The sequence below is a fragment of the Martes martes genome, assembly GCF_963455335.1.
Source record: "Martes martes genome assembly, chromosome: 3".
NCBI lineage: Eukaryota > Metazoa > Chordata > Mammalia > Carnivora > Mustelidae > Martes > Martes martes.
In genome coordinates this window covers 122,128,931-122,153,021 of record NC_137890.1, presented here as the reverse complement: position 1 = coordinate 122,153,021, position 24,091 = coordinate 122,128,931, and the positions used below count along the sequence as shown (strand labels likewise).

Sequence of the window (24,091 nt, the reverse complement as noted above, 5' to 3'; positions counted from 1 at the left end):
ATGGGTTCGAACCACATGTTAGGTATACAGATTACTTAAAAATAAAATCTTAAAAAATTAAATTAAAAAAATAAATAGAACACACTGCAAAGGAGACTTTTTCAATCTGACTTTAGGTCCTGCAAGGATTTATTGGGTATTTAAAAAAATATGTACTACTTGAACAACCTGTTAGAAACAGACACATTTCAATTCAAGATATGTCAGGATGGAGACTGCTCTTGCTTGTCTGATACTTAGCTTTTTTCCCTTTTCAGTGGCAGAGCTGTTTACTGGAAGAAGTGTGAAGACTGGATTACATTCTTCAATCTTCCATTTTGCAAAAAGGGTGCAACAGTGACACATGTAGCCTATTTTCATATGTGGGTATGTTAAAAGGATTAATTGTAGAATCTTTAAAATATGCTAAAACCTTCTGATACTAGAATTCCATGAAAATAAGGTGTTGTTCATATAATTTAAGTTTTTCCCATCCTATTTTAAGCATCAGAACACAAAAAGGAAGGTATAAAAATCAAATTGACAGCTGAATCTGTGAAAAAAGCATTTTTCCAAGATTCCTATGTGGTTCCACAAAGATGTTGAAATTTCACAGATTGCTCAATAGCACTCCAATTCTTCTTTAGCACCCTCAATGACAATTCTGAAAGAAAAGGGATTGGAAGATTCCAAAACATGTTTTTCCTTCCCCCAAAAGATTTGAAACCTAATTCTGAATATAAGAACCTCGAGAGATAGGAGGGGAAAAAGCACACAGTCTGTGCTATTGGCTGGATTCCCAAATTTTTGATAGAAGTTTTTCAGAAAACAGCACCATCAATTAATGTTTATTGATTGATCAATTTAGAAATACCTTTTTGGGCTGTAGGAATGTTTTGCACAATAATATTTTGTTACTTCTTATATTTATGAAGCTCCCTTACTTGACCACTGGCACATGAAGAATTGGTCACTAAGAGAAACTAAGAACAAGGTTGTTGTTGGTTTCTTCTTTGAATTAACTGGTAAGAACAATTTTAAGAATTATTTTAAGAAGATGGTAAATTATTTTAAGAAGATGGCCTGACACAGACACTTTTTCCAAGTTGACTCTGCTCTTGAAAAATGCTGACCTGGGACAGTGCCAAGACTGAAGACCTGTCTCGCCAGAAAATCTCATGTGCCCTCCAAGTACACATAATCCTTGAAACTCTAGCACTGAAGATGAGGCTCCAGAGCCATGCAAGGTTGAGACTGGGATAATGAAATAGACATGCGAGAGGACAGAGCATGGGGGGACTATAGATGCCTCTTTTCACAGGCTTCTCAAACCTTGTGTTCCTTTACTGCATAAGGGCCCATCAAAGTCTTAATCTATGTTTCTTGGCAGTTTAATCAACTGAACTGACTATTGATTATGAACAGTATTCTCTATTACATTACGGTGAATTACACAAGAGGAAGTAGTAATGTCAGACAGTGAGCAGATTCTGTCTTATTCATTATAACCCCTTTCTTAGCACAATGACTGGCATGTGAGGACATTCAGTAAGAGGTTGTGAATGAATGCCTTTTCCTAGATGCCATGCACAAATAATTTATTTAGGGAGAGAGAAGGTGTATGACCATACATTATATAAATACACATGCACACACACATACACACATACGTACCATATAAATAATATCCACATATTCTAAAAGGATTTCAATAGTACATAGAGAAAAGGAGAGCTGAACACAAAGTCTGTAATAGGCAAACCCTGAGACTTTTCAATAAGGCAAAGGACATGACAAATTTTAAAAAGATATGTTTGTAGTTTGAAGAGAAGAGGGAGACAATAGTACAGATGGTCACTATACAGTTTCTTTTTTCCTCCCAGGTCATGTTTACATAATTTTTCTCTGTCATATTGAATAGGGATGAAAAAATTTCCAGGCAGGAATCTATGCTTAAATATCTGTACAAAAATCTTCATTAGTTTTGTACCACATTTCAAAGATGGATTCCTATACATATTTTTTTTTTCTAATAACCTAGGGGGTTGCTGTTGATTTTTTAAAATCCAATAACAGACCATCATCTCCAAAGAAATTTCAGTAACCATGGAAAATTTCAACTTGGCATATTTTAATATACATTTCTTTAGGACATACAGAAGAATAAGATCCTTCAATATATCTTAAGCATATCATGAAAATAAAAATTCAGCCCTATCCTCTTTTTTATTTTATTTTTATTTATTTTATTTTATCTCTATTTTACTTTTTTTTTTCTTTTGGATAAATGTATCATTTCAAGTAGCTGGACATATTAATATCCTAGGAAACAAGGAACATATAACTTCTTAATGACAGCAAATCATTACAAGAGTAAAAAAGAAGCCTCAAATAGCAAAAATTCACAATTAGGTGCATTAGCAGAAGTAAAGTATTTTATTTAAATCAAATTTAAAAAAAATCAAGTAAAAGGGAAGTATGTATCCACATGTTTAAATAAAGACTTCATTAGGTAGCAAAGGTATTAAAGACAGATTAAAAAGTTAAACGTTTTGGCTCACTTCAGGTTTCCTTACAGTGACCTCTCATGAGACACATGGTATGAGTTACTAGTGAAGTAAATATGATTTTGATTCTCAATTTCTTTATTTTGTACCTCCTTGATAAATATATTATAACTATATTATTATTTTTGGTACAGGAAACATTTTAAATATTCATTGAAATTGTCAAACTATGAATAATCCAGAATCTCAAAGAGTTTAGAATGAAAAATAGTAGACATACAGATCATTTCACAGATTGTCATGGATGATTCAGAGTCATATAGTGATTTTGGATTTTATACTCAGAAATAATCTTTATTCTGTTCCACATATTTGTTTATGTGTCAGGAGAAATTAATTTCAAGGGATGTAGTAAAAATCAGATTATTTTTCACAGAACCAAGATTGCTGAGCCTCTTACAATAAAGCAGCAGTGACCTCTATCGTGTCCGGAGCAGTTGCATAAATAAGGCAGGACTCAGGAAGACATCTGAAATAGTAAGCAGGGGAAGTATCTGCTGATTAGCGGAGAAATTGATAGGTGACTGTGGTCTCAAGGCGACTCTGGATCATATCTATAGCTCCAGAGGGTCACGCAAATACATCTGTGCATGTTCCCCATATGTGGCTGTTAAAAAGAAACTTGACCTACTTATTGTCACATACAATATATAGGTTGGATAACGGTCTTAGTCTGTTCGGGCTGCCGTAACAAGATACCATAGACTGGGTGGTTTCAACAGCAGACATAGATTTGATCATGATTGTGGCAGCTGAGATCTGCGTCCCAGTATCATCAGATTCTGATGAGAGCTCTCTTCCTGGCTTGCAGATGGCTGCGTTCTTGCTATATCTGCACATGATGGAGACACAGAAAGCTCTCTGTGGTCTCTCCTTCTAAGTGCACTAATCCCATTAGGAGGGCCTCACCCTCATGACCTCATCTAACCCTAAACACCTCTCAAAGACCCCATCTCTGAATACTATCTGCAGGTGTTAGGGCTCTAAAATATGAATCTGGGAAAGAGGACACAAATATTTGGTCCATAACAGTATGTATGTAGATATATCTTCTAAAGGGACTTACTTTATTTTATTTTTAAAGATTTTATTTAATCATTAGAGAGAGAGAGAGAGAGCACAAGCAGGGGGAGCACAGGCAGAGGGAGAAGGAGAAGCAGACTCCCCTCTGAGTAGAGAGCCAGATGCGGGACTTGATTTCCAGACGCTGAGCTCATGACCTGAGCCAAAGGCAGACACTTAACCGAATGAGTCACCCAGGCGCCCATGGCCTTATTTTATCATACTAAGCTGATGCTATCCACCCTGCTAAGTATGCAATTTATTTCAATTCTGAAGCTGTCTCTTCGTACAGTTAACTAAGCACCAAGTACTACTGTGGTTGTTAAACACCAAATATTAAACACCAAGTATTATCTGCATTGAATGAAGATAAAGATTGGAACCATATTAAAGGATATGAGAAATTCTAATTCTAATAGGAGAAACAATTGTGTATAATCTGGTACCTACCAAAACATTATGTACAGTAATTAAAGGATGACTATGAGGCATTTGGTGAATCTAAATAAAGTGAAAAATAAAATGGTGAAAATAGCTCTACTGGGTTACCAAAAAATCATTCTTTCTGGCTTTTCCTTAACACTATAAATTCAGTTACTATTTTCACTTTGCCTATATTTCTTGGGTTTTGTTATCTTGCCTTTTCCAGTCTTTTATTCAATTTCTTTTAAGTTTCTTGGGCACCAGAGTATTTTCGTTTGTTTATTTTGTTTATCCTCTTCCTCAAACCCAGTACTCTTCAGTGCATATATTTTCTTTTTTTTTTTTAAAGATTTTATTTATTTATTTGACAGAGAGAGATCACAAGTAGACAGAGAGGCAGGCAGAGAGAGAGAGAGGGAAGCAGGCTCCCTGCCGAGCAGAGAGCCCAATGTGGGACTCGATCCCAGGACCCTGAGATCATGACCTGAGCTGAAGGCAGCGGCTTAACCCACTGAGCCACCCAGGCACCCCAGTGCGTATGTTTTCAATAAAATCCAGGAATGAGTAACTTTCCCTTTAAACTAACCGCACTTAAGAATAGGACCGAAGATAAGAAATGTAAGAGATATTTGCAAAGCTTCCACACCATCCACACAGAGAAAGCCGGAACTATAGCTGCAGAAAAGGTTGTAAATAAGTATTGCCCACAGGTGAAAAAAAGATGACAGTTCTCAGGAAAATAAAAAAAAAGTGAACACTTGGGCTTATCGCCTTGTGCTTAGAAAGGGCTCAGAAATGTTGGTATTTCCTTTGCTCGGTGGCAGAACATGTACATTGAAAACAAAAAACTGGGGCTCTTTCCTCCCTCCGTTTCTCCTTCCCACCAGAAAGGTTTTATTGAGGTCCTGGGCCACCAGGCATAGGAAGACGAACAAGCTACAGGCCCTGCTCTCCAGGGTCTGGCATTCTAGCGAATACAGTAATCAGGTGACGGGATTATGGTGTGACAACTGCCATCACAGAGGAATCTGGGAGTACTGTGGAAATACAGAGACCTGGCACTTGATTCAGACTTGAAAGTCACAGAAAACTTTATGTGCGGGAGGTGATACCTAAGTTGGGCTCTGAACGACAAAGAGTTGAAGGTGGGCGGCCATGGTGGGAGTGAGGGAGCCTTAGTGGGTAGTCAGGTGAAGAAGCCCTATTGGGCTGTGGATACAGAAGTTGAGATCTTTAAAAACTTAGGTTTTGGTTTGCAGAGTCTTTTACCTGTAATCGTCTCAAAACAGCCCCTTGGTAAGATAAAACTGCTGGAGGGCAGAGTTCACATCACCGTTCTTCAGATACCCATCTTTGACCTAGAGCCCACCATAAATTCTCAGTGACCCAAACTCCATCTTCCCTAAACTCCAGACTTCCCTCTTTGGAAGTCTGCTTGGACAGTGTCTTGAATTATATGCTTATGGTTCACATATAATCAGTGAGAGAGATTCTGTCAGTTGTGGAGTAGAAGACAAGACAGCCACTGAATGAAGAATGTGAAGCTTATCTCTTCATTGTGTATAATTTAGTATAGAACAAGCATGTATTCTGTTTTGGAATATGACAGAATCCTATTTTTCAGTCTTGCTATAATTCTCATGTAACGTTATCATACTCCACTACAAAAACAGGAGGAAACTTTTACTTTATAGGTATTTTAAAAATCCACTTAAAACAAAACCTCAAAATTCCCAAACTGTCAGATATGGTATTGGAATATAGTGTTTCTAGTCTTCTGATAATAATTATGAGTTAAAATACTTCTTATTTCATATATTTGCTAATATTATTCTTGGTTAAAAGTAAAGTGATTATAATGACATTCACCTTGCTTTTCAAAGAATAAGTGGACTCTTGAATAGAGAATACCTTTAAAATTTGCTAACAAGAAATTTTAACTTTTTAAAATATATTCTGCCTCAAAGATACTGTTTGTAGTGCTCCATTTTACATATTCAAAAAATTCTTTCCCTTTCTACTTAACGATTCTGCTGAAAATTGCCTACCATGCTTCCAGAAAAGAACACAAAAGATTTCTCATTGAGCTTTGTTCATACTGAGTGATGTGGTAGGTAACATGGACCAAAAGAACCAAAGGCATGGATGACACAGAACATGAGTTTGAAAGTTAGGAGATTTTTTTTTTAAAAAGATTTTATTTTTAAGTAATCTCTACCCAACGGGAGGGGGCTCGAACTTACAAACCTGAGATCAACAGTAGAAGCTCAACTGCCTGAGTCAGCCAGGTGCCCCTTAAGGTAGGAGATTCTAATTCAAGTCTCAGTTCTTTCTTTACTAACTCTCTCTCCTCCTCTAGACAGGAGAAATGACATGGTCTACTAAAATGTTCTAAGACTTGTGTTCTTTCAGGGATATAAAACATCACAAATCTATAATGATCTAGTATAATTATTATTAGTGATATAAAAATGTTTTTCTAGAAAAATGTGGACAATGACTTTAATGAAATTGTCCTAGGAAATCTACTAGACGATTTAGACACTGGGATAGAAAAGTCTATAGGAAAAGGTTTAGAGTAATCCAAATGGTAACTCAGTGCAAAATCATAGGTAACCCAATGATCCTAAAAATTCATTTATTTACCAGATGATAGAGGGTCCTACTTGCAATGATTTAATTTTTAGTATACTACGAGATGTGTTCTCCCTTCACCAAATGGCTTGGATATAATATAATCTAATGTAATATAGAGAGTAAAATGATTATTTCATGTAGTTCTTTGCTATATTCTTCTCCTTAACCAAGAGTATTTTCATGTAAAAATTACAAGTTTATTTTCTTCCAAGAAGAAAAAAATTAATTTTTATTAGAATTATTCTTTGGGTTTTCTCAAATATTTCATATAGTTACTATAAACAAATAGGCCAGTTAGTGTATCTATCAGCTATACAACATTAGCAAACCATTATGAAACTGTATTTTTACCTAAAAAAAATTATGAGACACTCTTTCCATTTCTTAAAGCTCTTAAAAACAGATATATATACATATATATATATATGTATATATATATGACATCTTGATAGTTGAAAAAAGTAACTTAGAAAAAAAAGAAAAAAGTAACTTAGAGAATAGTGCAGATCATCCCATCGAAGCTTAAAAAGACAACAGTGATCAGGTTCCTGTTAAGTATGCACATAACATACTTCTAGAAGGGGGAGAGAGGCATGGATATGGGGTACTTTCTGCTAATGAAGGGAATAAACAAGTACACAGGGGCAGGTAATGGTGACTCACACATTTTGCTTTGAATGTTAATGTTTTATTCGAATCTTTGAAATAAGCATCCATGTATTATTATTTGTGTTAAAAACAATGAACTGCAGCAGGAGCCATTCATGCCTCCCACATCATCAGTGCTGCTTCCCGACAGTGGCCAGGCCCCCAGGCCCCGGCTGTGGCTAAAAATGCTGTCTCCCAAATACACATTAATCAAAATACAAACACCTAGTAAGTGTTTGAAGACAAATAGCTTAATTCAGTTGCGTTTGGAATGTATCACCCACATTTCGGTAGAGGATAAAACAGGCACACTTGAGTTCAAGTTTTCTGAAATGGCACGATGAGTTTTGGGTGGTCACGCCTGATGGATTCACGTGATCAGGGCGGGCATGACTTCTCTCACTGAGCTGCTCCGCTGCTCTAGAAACGGTGCTCACCTGTTTATGCCTTTCTTTCTTTTTTTTTTTTCTTTCTTTTTTTCTGTTTGACTTGTCTTTGAAAAACCCAGAAAAGACAAAGACATTCAACTGTTTATTCATTAAGTCAAAGTCAGGGCTCCTTAAAAAGTTGGCTGACCCCCTACCCCCTAATTACCTTGCAACACTAAGCCATGACAGAAGGCCTGTCAGCAGATTCTATTTACAGCCCTTGAGGAAAAATCCTCTTTCTGTTTCACTTCGTACAGAAGATAAGTTGGCAAAAGGGAACATTTGGCAGTGCTTCAGAGCCCACTGTCTGGTGGTGTGGATAATGCAATTCTTTTGCTTGATGACGGCAGCTTCTATAATGCTGTATCACTCCTGTAGACCATCATGCCCCAACTGACTGCATTTATTGACTAAACAAATAATTCATACAATCACCTGAGCTGTTTAACCGTTTCTCTTCCTACAAGCTTAGCGTTTGGCTGTGGACTGATTTTATACTGAATTCTATTGGTGAAAAGTGTCATGCTCCACCTGGCATGCCTCCAAATGTCTTTCAGCTGACCCGAATGAAGAACATTGGCAATTATAGGTGAGGCACCAATATTTATTGTACGTTTTCAAGGGAATGTCAAAATATCGCACAATTGATACGTAGATGTAAAATGAGTTTTTTTTTTTTTTAAATAAGAGAGTCACATTCGTATAACCCACAATACCTTCCCAATAAAAATTCTGTTTGTATAAGACCTAAAATACGTCCCAAATAAAAGTGTATCCAGGTAGTCAAAGAATATGCTTTTTTTCCAGAAGTAGGGAAAACAAAATCAGTGTGGCTTGCTATCTCTAAATTGAGCATTTGAACAGCACCCCAGATATAATATGGGTTCTCAAGCCACTGAAGTCTACAAAATTGCTCAAAGACAAAGCTGAAAAGTCACTTGGGGAAATATTTGTAAAATAAATATGCTTGCTCTTGTTTGGACCAACTCCCATGGGAGGATTGTCTTCCATAATACAGCTGATCGGCGTAACCAAAATAAGGTCTAAAATTACACACTTTGGAAACAGGCTACATCTACTACCTATTCACAACTGTAATGAAAGGGATTGGGGAGGACACAAATAAAAGAAAAGTGCATTTACTCACTGTGTTAAAATTTGGAAAGAGCCCAACAGCAGAACTACTGTCCACTGGAAAAGACATAAATGGTTTGATATCCAGTGAAGGCTGCATCATCAGGGTAGGTGTGCGCACGAGAGCAGGAAGTGGAGTAGTGTGGCATGTACTGCCTGCCAAGGACAAAACAAAAAGGAATTCAATCTTTTGCTCATATCCATCTCCCTCCCCAACCTACCCTGCAAAAAACAGGACTGCTGAGCTGCAAAAACAGGACCTGAGAGCGAGGGAGTTATGCTGAAAGTAAGCCAAAAGCACTGGAGGAGAAAATTCGGTTAAAAAGGGTCTTCTTGCTCATGATGTAAGACAGTGATGCAGAATACTTCCCGATGGCAAGGCCAGGGGCTGCTCAGACCCGGCAGGGGGTGCGTAGTACACGGATCCTGCTGGCAGGTGGGGCAGAATGAGATCATCCTGTTGTTCAACCATTGTCTCAGACTGGCCAAAAATGTAGGAGAGCCCAGGGGAGGGGCCTCTTGCAGCCAGATGCTCTTTACTATTCAGAGTTATTGAATGGCTGGTAGGCATGTTTTATGCAAATCAGAGATAATTATAGGGTTTTTACAAGGGGAAAAAACCTTGGACTCACAGTCACTGCCTGCTCCCAAGAAAATTATGACTCAAACAATTTTATCTCTAAAAAAAAAAAAAACAAACTGAAAGTTGCCCTTACTTTGCGGGAAATAAGTAGTCTAGACATTGGGTAGTTGGGAGTAGCTTGAAGGAGTGATTACTGCTAAAGGGAGTGATTACTGCTCAGGTGGGGCAGGGTACTGGGGGACAGGGAGAAGTTAGGACAGAAACTCAAATACTTGTCTCCAACTTGAATTCTAATGAAATTTGTATTAGGGTATCAATTACCCCTTTTTAACAATCATATTAGCTGTCATCTCTTTAGGAATCTGGGCTAACCCATGTATGGGAGATTTAAAGCACTCCTCCTTGGCAGCAAGCATCTTCTTCTGAAGCCTCCGTCTACTGCAAGTAAGTAGCTGCTGGTACAGATGGCCCTCTGGGAGACAGGCTCTGGTGTGCCCCCCCGCCTTTTTAAATGTAATAACTTTACTGAGATATAATTCATGTACCAGACAATTCTACCACTTAAAGTGTACAATTCCACGGTTTTTAGCATATCCACAGAGTTGTGCACGTTACCACAATCAATTCAGAGCATTTTCACAATCCCTAAAAGAAATTCCACGCCCATTAACAGTCATTCCCTATTTCCTCTCAACACCCCCACCTCCTGGCAACCGCTAATCTACTTTGTTTCTGGGTTTGTCTATAATGGACATTTCATTTTTTTTAAAGTTGTTTTTAAAGATTTTATTTATTTACTTGAGAGAAAGCATGTGTCTGTACAGGAGCAGGGGCTGAGGGGTGAGGGAGAGGGAGAGAGGGAATCTGAAGCAGATTCTGGGCTAGGTGTGGAGCCTGACATAGGGCTCTCTCTCACTACCATGAGATCATGACCTGAGCTGAAACCAAGAGTTGGCCGCTCAACTGAATGAGTCACCCAAGTGCCCCTATTATGGAAATTTCATTTAAATGAAGTCAAAGAGGGGCGCCTGGGTGGTTCAGTCAGTTAAACATCTGCCTTCGGCCCAGGTCATGATCCAGGGTCCTGGGACCCAACCCCACATCAGGCTCCCTGCTCAGTGAGGAGTCTGCTTCTCCCTCTCCCTCTGCCTCCTACTCTGCCTACTTGTGCTCTCTCTGGCAAATAAATAAATAAAATCCTTAAAATAAATAAATAAATAAATGAAGTCGAACAATATGGGTTCTTTCATGACAGGTTTTTTTCACTTGGCATAAAGCTTTCAAGGCTCATCCATGTTATAGCATGTATGAGAATTTCATTCCTTTTTAAGGCTGAATAATATTCCATTGTAGATGTAAACACTTTTCCTTATTCATTCATCAGTTGATGGGCATTTGGGTTGTTACCATGCTGGTGTTATTTTGGATAATGCTGTTATGAACATTTGTCTGTAAATTTTCGTGTGGAGATATAGTTTCAGTTCCCTTAGGGATATACCCAAGAGTAGAATTGGGGACTGTTGGGTTGTATGGTAATCATATAGTTTAACCTTTTGAGAATTTTCAGACTGTTTTACAAAATGGCCGAAACATTTTATAGTACCAAGCAGTGTACGAGGGTTCCAATTTTCCCAGCATGTCTATATAGGACCACAAATAATTATATGCCGAAAATCTCCCACTGACTTCAAGGAGAAATAAACAGTATGGGAAAATGGTCCAACTATTAAAATTTCCTCCACTGTTCTCACACAGTTTTCCAGAGTAATTAAAATTTCTCTTTCGATGATATATTTTTTGAATAATGGATTTCTTTAATAAACTGCATTATATTTCAAATCATTCCAGAACATTATTAGTAATAGTGTTTAATGGACTCTCATGCCTCATTTACATTGATCCTCAAAACAGAAAAAAAAAAAAAAAAGAAAAAGGCATCTAAAACATTTATCTGTAATGGCAAGTCTTTAGGTCAGCCCCATCCATCCATTAGGGAATATGGAGGAGGACTTAGCAAAAATAGAATCAACTGAAAGTATAGATTAAACAGTAATGTTTTTTTCTGATGCCAGAGTAAATACTCTGATCTCAGCCTGGCATTCACATAACCACCCTGTATTTAATTACACATTTTTCTTCTAATTAGGTAATGTTACATTCATTGCTAACTTCAGAGCTTGGAGATCCAAGATTTTACATTAAGTCAGTATTTCGATGTTGCGGAAGCACTTATTAAAATCTTTATTTTAAAAGCTTTCCTGTGAAATCTTAGCTAAATTGAAAAAAAGATATTCTAATTTTAAATCGATGGCCTTTTACAACTCACAATTACTATAATTGTCAGAAGTCTAAAGTCCAAAAAGTATACAAAATTATTCTACTTAAAGCAGCCTGATGGACAAATTCTTTTGCCATCATGGGTCTCCCCCGACCAAAAGCAAAATTCTTTCTTTAAGCCCACATAGTACAAGGTACTGGAACGCCTGGCAAGACTCATTTTGTACTAACAAACTCAAATCAAACATACTGCAACATGGAACTTGACAAACAGATTGCTCCATCAACAAAGGTCAGAATGCACAATGATCCCCTTTACCCAATCAAATATCTATGCTAATAAAGACAAGGCTTGAGAACTACTTAGCTGCCACCATTCATTAGCATAAAAACTTAGCAGCTGTTTACCATTCATTAGCATTTTAATGACAGACAATTTGCCATGTTAAACACAGATTGTTTTAAAGTACTGGTAGAGCTCCTGAATAAATATAAACTGCTTTCATCAATTCCCCTCACCTCAACCTTGCTGTTTCACTTTTTAAAACCTGCTTTTTCATGTCATTTCACCCAAACTCATTGCTTCAAAGGAAGTTTGTGCAAATGAGACATGAATGGCGATAAAGTGCTCCCCCCCTCACCCCAAAGTAGGTTAAGCTTTAATGCCTCTTGTCACCTTATTTCAGATTTTGCTGCTACTCCTGCTGCTGGGAAACATTTCTCCTCACCTTGGGATGCCCAAAAGTTGGTAGGAAGTACAAGCAGAAATTTGTCCAGAATACATTGTACCCTGCAAGAAAATGCTTAGTATCTTTCAAACTTGCTGAGAGAAAAGAAAGAGTTGAAAATATAAAAGCATGATACAATGTATCTTTTACATTGCTATGCTCATGGGACAGGACCATCCTTGGTCTTCGTATGAACTATTCGGCAACATTATGTAAGACATCTCCTATATGTAGTTCTATTTCAAAGCAAAGGATACAATCTTGTATATATCCTAATGAGTCAGGTCATAATAGAGCTCCCTTACTTGATAATCAAGATTTTTAATAATTTTAAAGATTTTATTTATTTGAAGACAGAGAGAAAGCAGGGGTTGGGAGGAGAGAGGGAGAGAGAGAATCTTGAGCAGACTTTCTGCTGAGCGTGGAGCTGGAACTTGGGGTTTGATCCCAGGACCCTGAGATCATAACCTGAGCCAAAATCACGAGTGGGATGCTCAGCTGACTGAGCCAGATGTTTATACCACTTGCTGTATAGATAGATCAAACTCCCTGACCTAAAATGAAATACACATGAGCAGGCATGCCTACCCCAAAGATCTAACAGTCACCACTCTCACATGGAAATTGCACATGTTCATATACTTTCCCATAAGAATGCAATTAACTCTCTCCCCAAATTTCATTTTCATTGTAAAATCCAAGGTGTATTTATCTGTAACTATGAAACTAATGAGAGAGACAGCTCACCACTATGATCATGAAACAATTATTCAGCCAACTGCCTCTGTAACATAATAGGTGCTTTATTATGTCAATGGATTATGTTGTAATCCATCACAATAAAACCCCATTTGAGGGCTTGGTGAGACGTGAAATTATTGCCTTAGTCTTTGACCTTTAGAGATATAATCTTGAAGATTTAGGTGATAGCTCTGAGGTTTCCTAGTGGCTCTTCTCTATGTATCATAACATGAGCAGACAAAACAACTCAGTGTTAGAAGGAGGAAATGCCAAAGTCATAGAAAAACTGTATGGAGAAGCATTTATAGAATGAGATCAAATCTATGCTATATCCGAGAGAAATGGTTTTTTCCTTATGCCAGTATTACGTATGTCTGCCCTAGTGTATACTGAAATAAAAAAGCTTAACATATAAAAGTCTATCAGGTGGAGGCAATGCCAATTATAGAATTCCCAGAGATGTCACTGAAGAAATTAAAATGAGTGACACTTCAGAAGTCCTACCAAACTCAGTTTTCCCTTTTCACTGCATTCCCAGCTTTGTTGCCTCTTACCCTGAGTGACTTTCCTTCTTAACCTCCACAATCACCACCAGCACCACCCAGCATCTCCTCTTCCCCTCACTCATCATTTCCCTACTTTCATCAGTCTAACATGTGAGGAAAACAAATTTATCAAGAGACCATGTGTGTCACAAGCAGGTGGCTATGTGAGTTGGAGATGTGACTGATAAAGGGTTTTGTTTCTGAAAAGGCCACATAATAATAATAAATAATAAAGATAACATTTTTATAGTTCATACTACGTGCCTGGCACTAACTCTAAGCACATTACATATGCGTGTATAGAAGTATACCCACAGATAAGAATATATACATATTCTTACATGTATACCCATATATACTCATTATAAATTGAATCAGACAAAATTTATTTTACTTTTTAAGAGAAGATAAGAACTATTACTATTTAATGAGATTTTACTTTATGTGAGGTATAACTAAGTAATTTGTGTCCCTTATTTTATTAAATTATAATACAATTCTGTGAGGTTTATATTATCATCCCCATTTTACAGATGAGAAAGGTGAGCCTAAAGGAGATTGAGATCATCTAGTATGTGGTAGGGCCTGGGTTATCTAGCTCTAAAGTCCAGCCATCATTCCACAAAGTAGGTTATTTGTAAAGTTGTTAAGTGAAAAAGATTCTGTCCTCAAATACATTTAGAAAATGCTGGCTTTAACCAAGTTTAAAGTGGCTCTTTTTTGCAAGACATCTTGGAGCTTATAATATACTAACAGGCACTGTGCATGTCTAGGCAGATATAATTTCTACTTTCCATTTCTTGAGCATGAAACAATACTTTTTTGTTGTTGTTGTTTGTTTGTTTCCATAGAGCTTCTGGAACAATTAGGATGCTTGGCATGTCCTTCAGGCAATGCTGTTCTACACACATGAACTGTACCAATTCAGGAGTAAGCTAATGATTTTCAGGTCTACATTTTCTTGTTGTGCAAATTTGTGATGAAGGATAGTTGGAAGAAAGGCAGGCAGGGACAAGGGACCCCCACCATAAGAGGAAACCAACCTTAGGAGGACTTGACATCACCCTGGAAGGAGCCCTCCACCCTTTCCCACATAATGGATAGATGACAAAAACCTGATTGGATGACAGGCACCTAGAGGGTTAATCAGATTAAAAGAGCCTGCAAAGGAGCCCATAGAATCCACTAGACTTAGAAAATCTGGCGGCAACCGTCTCAGGTTCCCTCCCTCTTCAGGTGCTCTGTGGTATCACTTTGCTATTGTTCAATACACCTTCCTTTGCTGCCCACCACTCTGTCTGATCTACCTCTTCATTCTTGGAAGTGGGATCATCGAGAACGATGGGCACTGAAGGAGAAAGAAATCCTGTAACACTTGGACAAATGATTTTATTTCTTTATACCTCTATCTTCTTTTTTATAAGTTGGGAAAAATAAGAGTAGCTACAGCATAGGACAGGTAGGAGTACTAACTGAGATTTTTCTATGCAAAATGCTTAATCCCGAACCTGACACCTAGCAAGTATTCAATAAGTTTTGGTTACTGTAGTTATGAACCATTCCTACTCCTCTCACACTACGCCCTATCCCAGCAGGGCATAAATACTTAAGTTCATTAATACTTGCAAAAGACAGGATATGTAAGGGATCATAAATTATCAACAAAATGCTAAAGAGTTTCAAGAAAGAAATTGCATCTGGTTAGGAGTTGGGTTCATAAATATTTTCATAGATGAGCTATCTCTTAAGATAAGCCTTGGGGAATGGTTGGTATTTTGAGAGGTAGATATGGGAGAATGGTGGAGGGAAATGCAAAAGCAAAAAACATGGAGAAAATTGAATGTATTAAAATTCAAAACTTTAAGGATTCAAGATATTCTTAAGCATATGTGGTTTAGAAGGTAAAACAAGAAAGAGAAAAGCAAAATATCTAAATGACCTTGGAGTAAGCAAAGATTTCTTTTCTTTTCTTTTCTTTTTTTGAGACTTAGTTATTCATTTGAGAGAGAGAGAGCGCGCACAACCAGGGGGTGGAGGGAGTGGGGGCGGCAGTGGGACAGAATCCCAAGCTGACTCCCTGATGAATCCGGAGCCCTAAGTGAGGCTCAATCCCACAACCCATGAGAGCATGCCCTGAGCCAAAATCAATAGTCAGATGCTCAACTGACTGAGTCACCCAGATGCCCAGCAAAGATTTTTTAAATAGGAAACAAAAGATATTAAACATAAGGGCGCCTGGGTGGCTCAGTTGGTTAAGCGTCTCGCTCTTGATTTCAGCTCTGGCCATGATATCAGAGTTGTGAGATGGAGCCCAGCGGACAGGCAATGCATTCAGTAGAGTCTGCTGAAGATTTTCTTTCTTCTTCTGCCCCTCCCCCATTCGCTCTCTCTCTGTCTTAAATAATAAAATCTTTAAAAGAAAGATGTTAATCATAAAAAAAACTGGCAATATAGAAAGAATAAAGCTTTGGGAATATAACATATCAAAGGAATGAAAAGGCAATCCATAGAGTGGGAAATTAAAATATATACTTTGACAAAGAACTTTAACCTAGAATACAGAACTCCTTAATATCAATAAGAAAATGAAAACATGATGGAAAAAAAATGGGGAGAAGATTAGCCACTTCACAAAAATATATACTAAAATGGCCAGTACTTAGCTTCATTAGTAATACAGTTTAGCAATTAAAAAAAAAAAAAAGGGATATGCAAGTTAAAACTGCAATGAGTTATCACTACATACCCATAAGAATGGCTCCTATGAAGAAAGATTGAGATTGTTAATAAGGATATGGAGCAACTAGAACTTTTTTTTCCCAGTTTTTTGTTTTGTTTTGTTTTTAGTTTTTATTTAAATTCCAATTAGTTAGTACACAACATAATGCTAGTTTCAGGTTTACAATGCGGTGATTCATCACTTCCATACATCACCTAGTACTCATCACAACAAGTATACTCTTTAATCCTTGTCACCTATTTAACCCATCCCCCCCACCAATCACTCCTCTGGCAAGTGTCAATTGTTACAATTACTGTTACAACAATTGTGTGGGTTTTTTTTTTTTAAATTCATTTTTTTAAAGATTTTTATTTATTTATTCGACAGAGAGAGAGAGATCCCAAGTAGGCAGAGTGACAGGCAGAGAGAGGGGGGAATAGGCTCCCTGCCAAGCAGAGAGCCCAATGTGGGACTTGATCCCAGGACCCCTAGATATTGACCCAAGCCGAAGGCAGAGGCCCAACCCACTGAGCCACCCAGGTGCCCCTAAAAAAATTTTATTTAAATACAATTTAATTAACATATATTGTATTATTCGTCTCAGAAGTAGAATTCAGTGATTCATCACTTGCATACAATACCTAGTGCTCATTACTTCAAGTGGCCTCCTTACTGCCCATCACCCACTTACCCCATCCCCTCACTCACCTCCCCTCTAGCAACCCTCTGTTTGTTCCCTATAGTTAAGAGTCTCTTATGGTTTGCCTCCCTCTCTGTTTTTCTCTTATTTTATTTTTCCTTCCCTTCCCCTATCTTCATTTGTTTTTTTTTTCTTAAATTCCACATGAGCGAAATCATATGATATTTGTCTTTCTCTGACTGACTGATTTTGCTTGCAAATGGCAAGATTTCATTCTTTTTGATGGCTGAGTAATATTCCTGTGTGTGTGTGTGTGTGTGTGTGTGTGTGTGTGTGTGTGTGTGTATTTAGATGATATACCTATCTATATATGGTATACCTATATAGATGTACATATATATACCATACCTTCTTCATCCATTCATCTGTCGATGGACATCTGGACACTTTCCATAATCTGGCAATTACAGACATTGCTGATATAAACACTGGGGTACATGTGCCCCTTCAAATCACTATCAGTTGTTACAATTACCTTGAAAAACCATTTAGCATATCTACTAAAACTGAACATATATATGCCCTATGACTCAGCAACTTCCACCTCTAGATATTTACCCAACAGAAAGGATATGTACTAGAATGCTTATAGCAATACTATTTATAACAGCTGCAAACTAGAAATTAGCTAATTAACCCATCAACAGTAGAAATAAATAATGTTGGTTCTTCATGCAATAAAACATTCACATTATGGAATACAGCAATGAGAACAAATGATTTGTAATTAGATGCTACAACAAATAGACCTTGCAAGTGTAATGCTGAGAAAAAGAACTAAAATACGGGAGCATATGAACGTGCTGTATGATACCAATTTACACAAAGTACGAAATCATCCAAAACGAATGCATACTGTTAGGATAGGCTCTCCTTGCAGGAAGGGTGCGGCGAGTGACTGAAAGGGGGCATGAGAGGGTGCTGGAAATTTTTCTGCTTGATCTTGGTGCCAGTTACACAGGTCTTTTATGCTTGTGTACATTCATCCACTGTATACTTGTGTGCACATTTCTGTGTGTATTCTCCAACAGAAACTTTTAAAATGTGTTCAATGATAATAATTTTAGTAAACTATTGTTGGCAAATACAGGCAAAATTTTCCAATAAGAAAAACATCTTCAAACACTGTCAAGTACTTTTAGGATGAATATCATGTTTTTTCCCCACTGCCAGCTTGATTTTGCTCAAAATGATTTGTGAGAAAATAAAAGTTCCCTTTAATGCTGATGCTTCCTTGCTGAATTTCCTAAGTGGATGGAAGAGACTGACACAGGATCTACTGATGCCAAAGAGAAAAATGTGCATCTAGAACTCTGAGTCTATAAAATCTTCACAATTGGCAGTTCTGCTCCTGAATGTCCCTTGGGACACCTCAGGGTTTCCCCCAAAGAGCTCCAACAGCAGCATCCTGGCAGAATGTTGCATTTAAAAATAAATCCTTCTGAGTACCACACTGAAGTTTATGGGCAATAATGAAATGCTGCTGCAAAAAACAGCAGAGAAGCCACATCGTGATAGATTTTAAGCTACAGTGTCTGTTGGGTTTAGTAGTGATATGCCAGCTTTTTACACAAAACGATGAATCTTTCACTAGAACGCAATGGATGGCTTTTTGAATGTGTGGCAATAGAATACTTAGAGCCAAGTGATGATTCATTTATACCTGAATATTTTGCTTATGTATGGACTTTCTTATGTTTAAATCCTGAAAAAAAGGGTAAGTTGTTTTGTTTTGTTTTGTTTTTTACTCCGTGGTACAAAATACAGTTTGACTAAACACGTAACATACTTCATTAGTGGTCATCCTTTTGGAAACAATTGAAAAATCTGAAAATTTCAGAATCTAAGTAAAGAAATAAGTGGTTCTCAAAAAAAGTCTTGAGGACCAAGTCTTCTTTGCAGCTGAAATTACATTTTTGCTTTGTTATAGTTTTTTCCATTTGTAACCTGATTTTATTAAGCATGACCATGCAAGGAAGAAAACTAAAGAAGGGAAAACAGGATTCTGACAAGTGCTTTGTCATTTTTTGAAATAGTTTTTAATATACCTGACTTATCAAAAGGGAATGTCATGTGCTTAGTGCCTAAATTACCAAGTCTTTAGAGAAGCCAAAATTATCTCCAGACAGGGCTTTACTAAAATTGTCTGAGGTCAAGAATAGATTGGGAGGTCACAGTAGCCTGATGAAACTTTCTGGCAAAAAGACGTAGGGAGATGCTCCTGTGCTACATTTGCCCAGTGACTCCTGTCTATGGCATCAAGATGCTTTCATGGAGTCTGAAGTCTGTATCAGAGGAAATTTTTTCACTCCCTTCCCAGCATGTGAAGGACCTCATGGCCGCATGGACTCATGGTTTATTTTAGAAACCTCCCAAATAAGGCAGACTTTTCTAGGAAAAGCAACCACTGTGTTTCTCAAACTGTTGAATACTTCTAGAGGAATTATAGTTCATAAAATTTTAGAGGAATCCACCCTTTGTTTTGCATGAGATAAATGATTAAGAGAACTTAATCCAACATGATGCCTGACTGATGGTAGACATTGCCCAGAGACATTGTTTTGAATATTGACGTCTATACAATCAAAGATGTTTAGGAATCATATACTGAAGTCTTGGTCTTCTTTAAAAATTTAAATAGATTTATATTTGGTCTGTTTTCTTTTTATGTTTTTTTTTTTTTAAAGATTTTATTTATTTATTTGACAGAGAGAGATCACAAGTAGGCAGAGAGGCAGGCATAGAGAGAGGAAGGGAAGCAGGCTCCCTGCTGAGCAGAGAGCCCGATTCGGGGCTCGATCCCAGGACCCTGGGGATCATGACCTGAGCCGAAGGCAGAGGCCTTAACCCACTGAGCCACACAGGTGCCCCTTTTTTTATGTTTTGACTGAAATTTAGGAGTATTCCCTTTTCAGTGAGATTTTAATCTTAATGTTTTATGTTTTTATTATTATGTTTTTAAAGATTTTATTTATTTATTTGACAGAGAGTGAGAGAGAATGAGAATGAGAGAGAGAACACACACAAGGGGAGTGTGAGAAGGAGAAACAGAGTCCCCGCTGAGCAGGGAGCCTGACAGGGCTCCAACCCAGAGCCCTGGGATCATGACCTGAACGGAAGGCAGATGCTTAACCAACTGAGCCACCTAGGTACCCCTTAATGTTTTATTAATATGAATAATGAATGAAAGAGATTTAAATTAAAGAGAAAAGCCAGTGAAGTTAAGAGCCAACATCTCTATTTTAAAGAACAATTGCAATACCTCATTTTACAGATCAATTGCAATACCTCATTTTACAGAATTCTTTTAGTATTCCCAATGACTTAAAAAAGAGAAAAACAAACCCCATTAAAACTATGCTTTCAACCATACTGTTTATGTCAACATAACTAATTCATATAGCTTCATGGCAGGAGGCACACATATATATGTTGGTGGTTTTTATACTTAAGTACTATCAGTTATTGAAACAAAAATGCCATCTGAAAAGACACATTTTTCCCAAGCTATAGCAACTGACCTTCCATTGGAGCAGATCAAAGCAGCAAGACCATGGAGGCCTCTGAGTCTGTCTTTAGGCCTCTCTTTTGCAGCTCTCGAAAGGGCCAGGCTGAACGGGCTGCATACAGCAACTCGGGAGGTCAACACATCCAGATGCTGCTATAAATTCTAGCTCCAGGATACAAAATGTTTTAGACTCTGGCTTCAGAGAATTTCAGTTCTTATATTCGGTGACTTAGCTATTTGCATTTAAGAACCAAACTGGGGAAAAGGAATAGTGGTTTACTTAATGGTCCTTTAAAAAGATATTTTTTTCCTCCAGAAGCTTGCTCAGTTTAAAGAAATAGAGTTAATATTTGCTCTGCTGGTGTTCTCTACTCCCACCTTGGTAGAGAAGACATTTCCTTAGCTTAAATATTAACTAACATTTCAAAGCTATTCAAAAGCTGTTGCCCATGTTTAAAAAAAAAATAGTAATAGGCTTCTAGAAAGCACAGTTCGGGAATAAACAGGACACCAACAACTGTGCTATTATACACTTTTCCCTTTTTGCATACATATTCCGTGGCTTCCATATTACAGTGCACTATAGAGAATTCAGGACAAATTCTAGTAGATTATAATACTGGCGACCATCATAGACAAGGCCACTCTTGGTGCTCCAACAGTCAAGAAGCCATTTTCATCCAGAAACCACAGAGATGGCTCCCACTTGGCATCCAGGCACCATGAAAGCTGCCATTTCATCCCTGTGGAAACCTGGCATGGGGTGACTAATGTGGACGTGCTAGGAATGGGGTGAGCAGAGATTGTAAATACTGGGGAGATAGTGAGGTTCACTTGGGCAAAAGGTGAGGGGGATTTGAGGAGGGAGGGAAGAGCAGCTACGTTTGTCTGACTTTAAGAGAGGAGACTAGAATTAACACCAATTCCTTATTTGGAATTTCCTAACACCTCACTCCTAAAATGATTTTTTCCCCTTTTATCTTTAATTGTATTGTCAAACTCTAGGATTAGATCTAGGATTGTCAAAATAGGATGAAGTAGAGCAGAACAAAAACGATGTAAGCAGGAACAACTTGGTTAAGGAGGAATATAATCTCCTCAAAGGAGCTGGGCAAATGGGAGGCAGTGTCATATCATCCTTATGCTGAGAAACATGGGGTCTTGTGACCTAGGGGATGCTTACACTCCCAAGGGTCTTTAGTGGGTATTGAAGGGAATGGTGACCCCTGACCCAGCTTCTTGGAACTCTTGTTGTTGTCCTGATCCTAGAAACTGAGGCTCCCTGCTTCAGTCATTCAGGTGGCTTCTGGGGGCGCTAGTGATATGCAAAACAGCATCAGATAAGGCCCTCCAGAGAATGCCCAAGGATTTTCTGCATTGGAAGTGATTCATCATAAATGATCGCTCCTGTCCTTGTGTATCAATGTTTATTTTTGTACCATTATCTTGACTTTGTACCAGTTTTTCTTCTATGGAATTTCTTTTTGGCTTCTCAAATGACTCCATCTCACGTCCCCAGTGAACACCAAAAGTCAAAGACATAATGATTTTTTAATAAGGTGCCATATGGAATTTAATCGTAGAGAATTTAATCATAGTACTCATCATTTTCCTTGTCAATGATTTGCTTTATAAGGCAAGAAAGGAATGGAAATAGTTTTTTTCAGAAAAACATTTGTTTTGACTCTTAGTCTCTTCTGAACTTCAAATAGCCTTTTAAGCTCCCTTTGCTTTAAAGGACACAAATGGAAAAGCATCAGACCTGGGCTCAATGTATTTAATTTGACAAAGCATGTTGCCAGTTAAAGAAAATACAAGAAAGAACCCAAAGTTCCAAAATTGTACAATCTCTATTTTCGAACGTTGATTGACTTATGTGTCTGTCTTTTATCCTCTGACACCTCTTTCTCTGTGTCTCTGTTATCTCTCACAGTCTCTCTACCATCCCCGCCTCTCACCTGTGTATCTTTTCTACTTCTCTCATCCCTCTAGTCTCTCTCAGGTCTCTGTTTCGCTCTCTTTCCACCTCTGCATACGGACCTGTCTCTCTTGTCTCTTTGTCTCTGTCTCTTTCCATAATATTGCCGAGGAACTAGAAAGTACTCAGACTGTCATTTGCCTTCTTTCACAGCATTCATTGTGTTTTCAATAGTTGCTTCCATAAATCAAAAGACAAATAGACAGATTTTACTAATATCAGGACAAGTTTGTCCCTGTGACGAGATAAAATAATTAGATGAAGGTCACATCTCTAGTTATGTCTCAAGTAGTCATGTCAGTTGCAACCACTGAAGACTGTTCTTATATACACTCACATGATAATATCTGCCATACTCACAACAGAGCAGAGCAAGTTAAGAAATTCACCACAGAATTCAGTGGTGTGTGTGTGTGTGTGTGTGTGTGTGTGTGTGTATAAAGATTTATATTTATTTATTAGACAGAGAGAGAGAGAGAGAGCGTGCGCACAAGCAGGGGGTAAGGCAGGGGGAGAGGGAGAAACAGGCTTCCCGCTGAGCAGGGAGCCCAGTGCAGGGCTAGATCCCAGGCTCCTGGGATCATGACCTGAGCAGAAGGCAGACGCTTAACCGACTGAGCCACCCAGGCACCCCTCAGTGGTATATTTTTATAAAATTCATCAACAGTGTCCTGGGTTATACAAATACATAGCTTCTTGTTGGGGAACACAAGGTGCTTTAACACACATTAAGTAGACTTCTAACATGTTACATGGCTTATGATGAATCATCCCACATTTTTCTGATGAAGAAAATGGTGCTCAGGGAGAAATGATTCCATGACAAAGCGAAAACAGAATGAAGCCAACAATGAGCTCAGGGCTAGAAAAAAATTTTCTTCCAGAATCAGGTATGAGCCTGATTGTGATAACTACACTGAGCACCAGTGTCTGCTAAGAAGCCTCATATCACAGTGTCTCTAGCACCTTGGAAAAATTAAGGCTCATGGGCTTTAATCTACTCATTTTTTGCAAGAGTCTACTGAATCCTCAGTGTTTACACTTCTGATTCACCTGTGAGGTAGACAAAAAGATGACGATGCTCTTTTACTATTTTCCGAACCACCTGAAACCCTACTGGGGACTATGAGATAAAAACATCTACCTAGTGCCAAGACTTCTTAAGTTCTTTCCTAACAGTAATATTTATTCATGTTTAAAAATGACAAAACTGAAAAAAAAAGGAATTTTACGTGGGGAAACTAAAGTGATAACATTAAAACAGAAATGAGAATTTCACCATCATCTATTGTATACATACAAACTACATCTATCCTCAAAACAAACAATACTCCCACTTGAGGAGCTAAACTTACCTAGTTTCCAGAGAGATTTCTATGCCCAAGGGTCTAAATAAACATTAAAGCCATTGAATTTTGACTTAAACTAGAT

The 24,091-nt window shown here is 37.8% G+C and overlaps 1 protein-coding gene across 3 annotated transcripts in view; it reads right to left on the bottom strand.

Moving 5' to 3' along the window:
• Nucleotides 1-24,091, bottom strand: part of ZNF385B (zinc finger protein 385B) — a gene marked incomplete at its 5' end in the record, with an annotated part of 302,804 nt that overhangs the window by 75,595 nt on the left and 203,118 nt on the right. For all 3 annotated transcript variants that reach the window (XM_080798477.1, XM_080798479.1, XM_080798478.1), the window contains one exon: nucleotides 8,892-9,034. In XM_080798477.1, the coding sequence (XP_080654603.1) occupies nucleotides 8,892-9,034 (143 nt within the window). The remainder of the gene's footprint in view (nucleotides 1-8,891; nucleotides 9,035-24,091) is intronic.